At 42.9% G+C, this 9,484-nt stretch overlaps 1 protein-coding gene across 1 annotated transcript; it reads right to left on the reverse strand.

The window, feature by feature from the left end:
• Positions 1–1,977: 1,977 nt before the first annotated feature.
• Positions 1,978–7,560, reverse strand: EXOSC9 (exosome component 9). Its single transcript, XM_074903901.1, has 12 exons — positions 7,451–7,560; positions 7,189–7,283; positions 6,336–6,455; positions 6,125–6,227; positions 5,588–5,725; positions 5,061–5,143; positions 4,603–4,735; positions 4,069–4,157; positions 3,722–3,868; positions 3,168–3,358; positions 2,758–2,836; positions 1,978–2,227 (listed from the first exon to the last, which is right to left on the reverse strand). The coding sequence occupies exons 1-12, from the start codon at positions 7,514–7,516 to the stop codon at positions 2,146–2,148; spliced, it is 1,326 nt and encodes a 441-aa protein (XP_074760002.1). The 5' UTR covers positions 7,517–7,560; the 3' UTR covers positions 1,978–2,145.
• Positions 7,561–9,484: the final 1,924 nt, after the last annotated feature.

A 9,484-nucleotide genomic window follows, 5' to 3' on the forward strand; every position in this document is an offset into this window, starting at 1 on the left:
TTGCTGTTCTGCCTCCACCTCTGCTCTGCAGCCTGAGCCCCCCATGAACTCAGTTACAAAAACTGATGGAGTTGAGCAGTGGTGGCTTATCCAGTCAACAAATGTATGCAGCAGAGTCTGCCAATCTGAGCTTTTTAGGATGCACTTTGACTTTTATACATTTACTAATGTTTGATGAACTGTACTTCATTAGTCTACCATGTTATCCAATAGCCTTTATTTAGCTGAACTTCAGTAGGTTGCTACCAAAACCCTAAAACTAGTTGGGGGGGGGGGGGGGAACTGCACAACGCATCACGTCTGGTGCATGGGAATGCCCTAACCTCGCGGGAGAGGGAGTCTGTACATACAGCAACACATTTGCTACACTTGTGCCATCCGTTTGTGACCTTGGAAAAGAAACTCCAAATGCTGTCTGGCAGTTCTTTAAGACAATAGAGCACAGCACTCTTCCTGAGAAACTGGGTTCTGCTTTCCCCTTCCCTTTTGTTGGAATATGCTGGAAACTTTCCAAGACCACTGACAAATAGGCACAGTGGAAGAGGAGTAATTCAAAGGAAGCTTATAAATGATGTTCCCCAGAAAAAAGCAAGTAGCAGTACTTAAGTGAAAGGACTTCAGTGGTTTATAGTATTAATTTGCTGCTTAAATAGTTGTTACTGTTCCCACAGCACAGAGAAAAATTCTCCTTTGCTGTCTGAGCTGTATTTTCAACATACTGATAGAACTTCCCTACAGCCTAAAGAACCTGCTTGTTGTGGGCTGGCAGCTCTGCCCAGCATGGCTGTGTTCTTCCTTCCTCACCGGCAGCTCCTGCTGCTGCCATCACTATAATTTTTTTCCATCTTCTCATTTCCTGAAGTTAATATGGGACAATTCCAGCTCTGGGTACCAAGCTTTGACAAACTCCCCCATTGTACCATACTACTGTTTTGCATATCCAGTTTAACTTCCAGTCATTTCAAAATAAACCCTTGAAGGACTGCAGGGTATGAGATTGTGTGTGTGACAAGAGGAGGAGCAGCTCAAAGAATGTTCTTTTCCTGAAGAAGTTTTAAGGTCTCATGGTACTGCCGAAGTAAGAAGAAACTGAATCTTCACTCACTCCTGTATTCCCAACAGTGACTCTGGGTTGGATGAACTGACACTAAGGAAAGGTGCTGGCTTAGCTCCTAGAGGAATGGGGCCTTTGGTGTCTGTCCCTTTCTGAAAGACCACAACTTGATTAAAGCTTTGCTTGGCTGGGAGCAACTCTTTTTTTTTTTTTTTTTAAAGATTCTAAACCTGATTTGGGGAATGTAATATCTGCAACAGGAACTTCTCTCCTGGTCATATTTCATGAAATACTATCGTCACATGTAAAATAGCTCTACTTTGCTCTGGTAATTATGTGCATGTTTCTAATTTTACTTGGTTTTTGAACAAGATTATTTTGGAGACCTTTTCCTATCTTCATTTTGTCTGATTCTAAATTCCTATTCTTTAAAGACAATTCAAGAAACATTCCTGTCTGCTGCAATATTTAATTAAACATTTTAAAAAACTCCATTGCTGAAGTATGAGTTGCTTCTCTATGAAAGTCGTGCAGAAGTTCTGTGCTTGTTTAAGTATGTGCATTTCTGTTATTTTTATAAAAAGCTGTTTCAGTGAAAGGTGAGGTGTGGAATGACATGGGCAAGGTCTTAGTCACAGCACACCACTTCCCCTCTCAAAGAACACTCCAAGGTTTGAAATGCTTCCACAGTGAGCTGAGAGTTAATTTTATTAAAAGCAGGTTTTCCCATCATTGAACTTGAGCTGTAATTCTTTTCATCACCTGAACTCTGACTCAACCTCTGCCCTTACTGAAGTGAGCAGTGTAGTTTTGTTAAGAAAATTCTGCATCTTGTCTCTGCCATTAAGTTACAAAACTCGGGTCAGTTCAAGGTGAAATAGTGAGTTTGCTGCCACAGCAGGTGGCTAAACATGAAATTTCACTTACATGCAAAGTTTTTTTATTTAAAGCTGTACACAATAGTTTTATAAAACAGACATAAAAGCAGGACTAGATAGAGGGTGGGAGGAAATAAAATTATCTACAAAAGATCAGTTAATGATAGACCAAATTATGTATTATACAGTATTTCTGAAGAAGGGATGATGGCTTCAAGGAGCAGCTCTCTTCTTTTTTCTCCTTTTGTTAAATGTTTTCTTACTTGTATTTTCTTGTTTCAAGTTGGTCTGCGCTCTGTGAGCAAACAACATTTGTATCAAAGAGATGTACTGAACAGTTTCATTCCAAAAGAACACAGGCTGATCATCTGTAACAGGGCAACCATCCACCACACTCAGTGCGGAGTTCAAACTTAGTTTCTCAAAAGCACACTACATGCAACAAGGAGGGCTTCCACAGTGACCGCAGGGGTACAGCTGTATATCTCACTTCTTGGAGATAAAACTTAAGATTAGCTCTAGTGTAGCAGGCAGAATCTCTGGAGCATCTCCAAGGAGCAGCTGATTCAAATCCCCTTTTAAGCTTTTGGCATGATGAAGATCACTCAAGGATCTCTTAACTGTTTCAGAGCACTACAGGTGAGCCAGGCTGACTGACCTCCTAGGACAGGAGCCAACTGGCCTAGATTTAAACTTCCTTGCTCTCAGCTCTCGCTGTAGTCCCCTTGACTAATTCAGACCTTTCTTGGCCTTGCCAAAGCCCTGTGCTTCCTGAAAATACTCCTTACACTCTCCTTCCCCCTCCAAATTTCACATGATAGTTACCTTGTTTTCTTTGGTAGCACCTGTGGTTCCAGAACAACAACTTCTTCCTCTTCGCTGTCCGACAGTAGGATAGGTTCAGCTGAAAAAACCAACCAACCACAAACTCATAAGCTGGTGATCAGTTTCGTACAAACAACTTCTGTAACTAATAACCACAGCGTTTTTAAAGGAACATTTAGAATGGTTAGTGTTTAATTTAGAGCCCTCCATATACTACAGAAATAAAAACTTTCTTTTGAAGAAAACAGAAGTGACCAGGTAAAGTCACAGTAGCAAGTGGGTGTAACTCTCAAGTGGAAAGTGGCTACAATGGTTCTTTCTTGTTAAGGACCTCTTTCACATTTTAATCCTAGACTGTTAATAAAGTGATAAACTAAGCCTATCTGACACCAAGATAAATAAATACTTACCCTTCTTATTTTCTCCCATCGTACTTGTATCCTCTGTTTCCATTTTCTGACATTCAAAAGCAGCAGCTTCATTTTCAGCTTCCTCTTCTGCTGCTTCTTCCCTCTCAGATTCTTCAAGCTCTCCCCAGGAGTTCTCTATTCCTTCCCCAATTTGGGCTGTCCCAGGAGTGTGCAATATTGGTTTGGCAAAGCTGCAGCAGTTAAGAAAAATCTTGGTGTTTGGTGGTAAACTCTGCATTCTGAGAACAAAGCAGGTTTTTTTAAGCGGTCTCTCTTCTCCCTGAGGGAGAATGTCCTTAAACGGGAGTTGAGAGGGAGAAGTACTTCTCCAGTTACTATACCAGTCACTTCAGACCTCAGTTTTGCACTTTAGGCTAGGAATTAAGTTACCTAAAAGCAGTCAGACCCCAAACCAATACAATGATCTTTCCTCTGAAGGCTACCAAGGCTACCTAAGCCGTGAGGAACCCTGGATGTGTGCTGAGCTTCTAGCAGTGCTAATGCAGGGGATGGGAAGCCTGATTGTCCCCTGAATAATGTAACAGAAAAGATACACTTCTGAAGGAGGGTCAGCTTTAGTGATGATTTCTTCTGCTTGTTCTTCCACATTGTTGGTATCAACAGCAGCGCTTTCCATTTTGAAGGCGGTGATCTTCTGATTTGGTATAGATTCTGCAAAGCCAAACTTCCCACCTTCTTTCCTAGTCATTCAGTGACAGACATTATTTCAGGATGTTTCACACTTAAAAATGCTCTCTCATTTCAACTGCAAATATACAAATACTTAACATTTAAAAACAAATACTAGTGAAAACAATTTTCCGTTGAAACTACAGATTGACATTACTTTTTAGCACATTTCTTAAAAATACTTATTTCCCTTCCTTCCCAAAACACTCACCTAACTTTCTGGTCGTTCTCCAAAGCTTTTTGAATTAGTTCTGTTATTTCTGCAACCTTAACAGCTGTTATTTTACTGCATCTCAGAACCTGTTTGTTATACATACAACAACAGTTTACGATCATGAAAGCAAGACATTTTTAACTAAAACTAGAACATCACAGGAGTCACACAAACACTTAAACCAAAATATGGCACCTTAGTATGAAGGAGTAGATATATTACAAGTTGATGCAAAAGGTTAAAACAACAGCCTCCAGCTATTCACGAGTGCAGCCTGAATTAATCTGCAGATTCCCTCAGCCAAATCACAGGGGGAAGAAAAAAAAGTGTATCTGACCAATGTGCCTTTTCTACATACACAGTACCACATTCTTCTGCTAGGACTAAAACCACATAGTATTTTCCAATTAAATCAGACTGGTAATCAATTGATTTCTTGGCTTCCAAATGTCACAGATACTTCAATATCAAGATTACAGCACAGGAACTAGTTTATATACAAACAAAAGACTGGTCAAGGCAGAGATTTACCTGATCCTTTACCAGCATAACCCCTCCGCTGGACTGGATGGTACAGATTTCCCGATGTTTATTCATGGCAATTACAAGGAGGCCATCCATGACGCATTCCTCACGTTCACTTGGATCAACCAATAAATACGTCCTAGAATCAAGTTTTCAAATGTAAGGCAACAGTAGAAGTTTAAGGTGAGTTGCTATCCTTCATACAATTAAACAAAGGAATTGGTTTACATATTAGTAGTTATGGGTATACTCCCCCAGGAAATTTTTCTGTATCATCTGGGGAAAGCTGCTGGCTAGTTAAGGTGTGCAGAACACAAATATCTCTCCATGGCACATCACTTCAGATGTTTTAAGAAACAGGCTTGTCATTGTAAATATTTTTAGGACTCTTCTATGTTTAAGATCAATTCTGCAGAATTGATAATAAGCTGTTTCTGTCAAAAGACTTAAAAAAAAAATCTCACCCTTGCTGAAAGAAGGCAAAACTGACACAAATAGGCATGTGGTGGATACTCAGGGGGACAGGATCACGTTCCTCAGGAGCGTACTTTGGAAAGAAGTGGCCCAGAAGACAATTATTTACAAAACACATTTAATCCTAAAATTACGTCCTATACAAAGATATTTAAAGAAATTAAAAAAAAAAAAAAAGGCTAACAAATGTTTAGTCATTCATATATTAAAAAAATGTATTTTTCCTGTGCAATTCTTACTGTTTACTACCTACATAGGTAAATACAGCACGTTCATCAGCCTTATGCTTGATTTGGTTGAAATACTGTAAAATACTTATCTTTGACAATTAATATTCCCATAAACCAAGATTGTTAAAATTATGTATTCAGCAGGCTTCCTTGCTATCCTTTCACATTTTGAATAGCAACACACCTACCCTAAACCTTAGGTACCTTGGAGTTTATCTGCTTACACAAACATTTAATTCTCCCTTTTAGAAAGAAACAGCCACCCATGATGCCATGGTACAACTTACCACAGTTACTTCCTCTCCTTGCACAGACACATCTGGTCTGCGAAAATGACACAGAGCTACAATTCCTGCTATGCTGGCAGCATCAATAATGTTACCGTCATGATTTAACACATGCAGGTCCAGACGAATTTGCCAAACCTGAGAATAAGCATACATAACTGCTTGGTAAATTGTGATGTGATTTTACAGAAGTCACTGGTTTTCAAAACAAGTGCATTTTTGGGGTCTTTCCTAAAGAAGATGAAAGATCTCGGTACACTCCCAAGACACACAGTGTGCTAGATTTAATTATGACAAAATACTAACACCTAAGTACAATTTAAACTTTATTCTGCAAAGAAATATTTGAGTATGCAGGATCTCAACTACTTCAGAAAGCCTACATATAAGTTAAAAATACCTGTAAAGTCAGATGTGTGGACCTTTAATCTAAAATCAGAATTTCTAGTTTCCAAAACAAGACAGAGACCACCTTAAAAACAGACTATACATGCATCTTTTAGTTTAAGGCTACTTGAAATTAGCAGGTCTCCATACCTTTTCACCAGCAACAACGCAGAGAGATTCAGTATCTATACATTTAGAATTTCTCAAGCATCGTTCTATCAGTCTGTTCAGCCTCACCAGTAACTCAGATTGCCTGTTAAAACAAATTTTATCTCGAATAAGATTACACTATATACTTACACATATCAAAACAGTGGCTCTTATGTCATTCTTGTTGAGTCTTTTTAAGACAGCTACATACCTGCCAGGCTCAAAACCAGGTGCAGCCATCGGTGAGAGCTCAAGATTGAAAAAAAGTATACCTTCTGTAGGCCGGTTTGGCTTGGGGGGAACAAGTTCACACGAGACTTGTGCAAGAACCCTGCAAAGGTAAATAAACCACTAAGTCACAGAATTCAGCGGGAAGAAAATTCCTACCACTAAACCCAAAATACATACTCTTATAAGTCATGTGTTTAGGCTTGTAGTTTGTATTTCTCACTCCTGACAGTTTCTCATTCAATAACTGTCATACATATTTAAACTCTGGTCAACACTTAAGAGGGCCAAATGTAGAAATTAGAACATTCTCCTGCCTTTTAGGATTAAAAATAGACAAACAGACTCAAACACATGTGAATCTGTAAGTAAATGTTTATGTAAGTGCATATATTCGACTTTTTCACATACAAAAAAGGGTTGTTTTATTTGCGAAAGAACGCAGAGTGTCACGTGGGATGAGTGAATAGAGCGATGAAAAGCTATAATAATTTTGTATTCTATAAACGCTTTGTAACCTACAGTCAACACAGTAACCCCAGCCCTTCCCACTTCCCTTTCCACTTTTCCTCTACAGTCCTGTCCTGGAATTCCCACACCTTTCAGGCTTCAGTCCTTAAAGCCTGTTTACTGCGATCTCAGCGGGCTTTCAGGCGCCTAACACTCCACGCTCAGCGCTCCGATCGCTCCCGCCGGTTTGCAAACGTAACGCTTTCAAGCGAGAGCCCCGGCGGCGCCTGCAAGGCCTCCCGCCGGCCGGCCGCCAGCGCCGCACGGGCAGCCCGCAGCCCAGAGGCCGCCGCGGCGGTCGAGCCCCCCGCGCCCCTCGCACCAACCTCGTCTTCCCCAGCTCCACGATGCAGCAGCCGTAGTCGGCGCCGAAGGAGATGCGCACGTTGCGGTAGTCATAGCACTGCCGCCCATCCAGGCGCTGCGGGCCCAGAGACACACCAGGTTAACGCGCCATCCCCGGGAAAGGGGGGGGGGGGGGGGGGAGGGAAGCTCTGGCCTACCGCCGGGCGGCGGCGGGAGAGAGCCGCGCCAGCCCCCCACCACGGGGCGGAGAAGGGGACGGGGAAGAGGAGACCTGCGCCGCACCTTCCTCTCCTCGATGGCGCGCAGGAGGAAGCGCCGCTCGCAGTTGGAGAGCGGCGTCGCCTTCATGGCGGCCTGAGGGGCGACGAACGGGACAGCCGCGGGGCGGGGCGGGGCGGCCCCTGCGCAGGCGCAGAGCTCCCGCCGGCCGCCGGCCCCGCCCACAGGCGGCTCCTCGCAGGGCAGCGCGCGCCGCCGCCGCGGCCGGCAGCAGGGGGAGCTCGCTGCCGCCGCCCGCCGCATGATGGGCGCAAGGACTTGCTTCACCGCAGCGGCCGGCAGCAGGGGGAGCTCGCTGCCGCCGCCCGCCGCATGATGGGCGCAAGGACTTGCTTCACCGCAGCGGCCGGCAGCAGGGGGAGCTCGCTGCCGCCGCCCGCCGCGGCCCGCCGCATGATGGGCGCAGGGACTTGCTTCACCGCAGCGGCCTGCTTCACCGCGGGGGCTACTTCAAAGCCGCGGCTCGGAGATCCGCTGCTCAGAGTTGCGCCCGGGAGGGGAGGGGCTGTCCTCTGCAGCGGCTGAAGGGACAGAGGCCGTGTGGGCTCGTAACAAAGTGCCGGTCGTGGCGGAAGCCATCTGGAATATGAAAAAAAAAAAAAAAAAAAAGCGTCCCAGGCATTTGGAATGGTTAACGCCGTTGTAATGTCCAATCCTCAAGATGTGCGTGCTCCTGCTGCCCCTTGGAAACAGCCATGCTGGTACCATGAGCAGGGCAGTTAGGGCTGAAGACAAAAACGCAGCAAAAGCTTCAAAATGTTGTCAGAACATCCTTCTCAGTTATTTTCAATTCTGTTGGAACATCCTTTCCTGTTGTGCTGAGGTGTTACCTGTAAGTCAAAACTCAAGGCCTTTACAATTGGCTTTTACTCTTGTTTGAGTTTAAACAAAATCAATTGCAGTATCTTCCCACTAATGTTAAACCCCAGGCACTAATATTTCTCACACAAAATTGTTGAAATATCTCAGTTATACTGTCTTTTAAACCTTGTTAATACACTGAAGTTCTAGTGCAAACTAAAAAGTGAATCACGCTTCAGAAACTTCAAGTTTGTGTGAGTGAGGACAACTGCTCTCTGATTTTTCCATGCTGATTTTATATTTTCAGATTAGGATAAATTAAATTAATCACAAATATTTGGTGTAAAAGAATATTGATGAGATTACAAAAAGGCCTTCTTTCTGTAGGGACAAAAGTAAGCAAATAGTTTTTCTAACTGGCACTACATGTGAAGCAACAACAAGGAACAAAATAATGTAATGCAACTTTTTCTCTAGCCACAAACATGATAACATTTGGTGTAAGGCTCTCTCTCATTGCAGCTATATGGTTGATTGGGTATTTGCCTTGGAGTTTAACTAGCAGTCTTTAGGTAGAAATTCTGTTTAGGTTTGCTTTTTTTTATTGTTTAAATTCAGTGGTGCTATTCATTAGTGAAGGCTTGGGGTTAATTTGTGAAATTCTTCAGTTACTATCAACAACCTTGAAAGGGTTTGTATTGTTTATGGGAGCCTTCTAAACTATGTTACTCTCCATCAATTACAAAGTTGTCAATTTGGGCTTATGTTGAGATCTGTACTTGGGGTTCAAGTGGGAAAGATTCCTGTCCTGGCTCTCACGATCAACCATCACGTGCCTCAATCCATTCAGGCTGGTGGCAACGCATCCTTTGGCATCACTCCTCCTAACAGAGGTGAGTGACGGTGTTTGTACTCGTGAGGAGTTGCAGTCTTGTTGCTTAGCAAATCACAGCAATTGCTTTTTTGCAAAAGAAGTTTTGTAACAGCTTCACTGAAAGAATATTTTCAAAGGAGTTACATTTTTGACAGTAAACCAGAACAATCAACAGTGCTGTCAGTCATTTCCATTAGGTTCTCTTGCACTAATACACGTTCTGTCAGAAACATTTCCAGAAGTGCTGATCATACCTTTATTGCTGGGGAAGGAGGTATGGTGTTTTTTTGCTTCTGATGCTGGTCTTGTTCAAGATTAGTACATGGAGAAGTTGATGGTAAACTCCAGGTGGAGCTGGATGT

The sequence above is a fragment of the Athene noctua genome, chromosome 4 (genome assembly GCF_965140245.1).
Source record: "Athene noctua chromosome 4, bAthNoc1.hap1.1, whole genome shotgun sequence".
NCBI classification, from domain to species: Eukaryota; Metazoa; Chordata; class Aves; order Strigiformes; family Strigidae; genus Athene; species Athene noctua.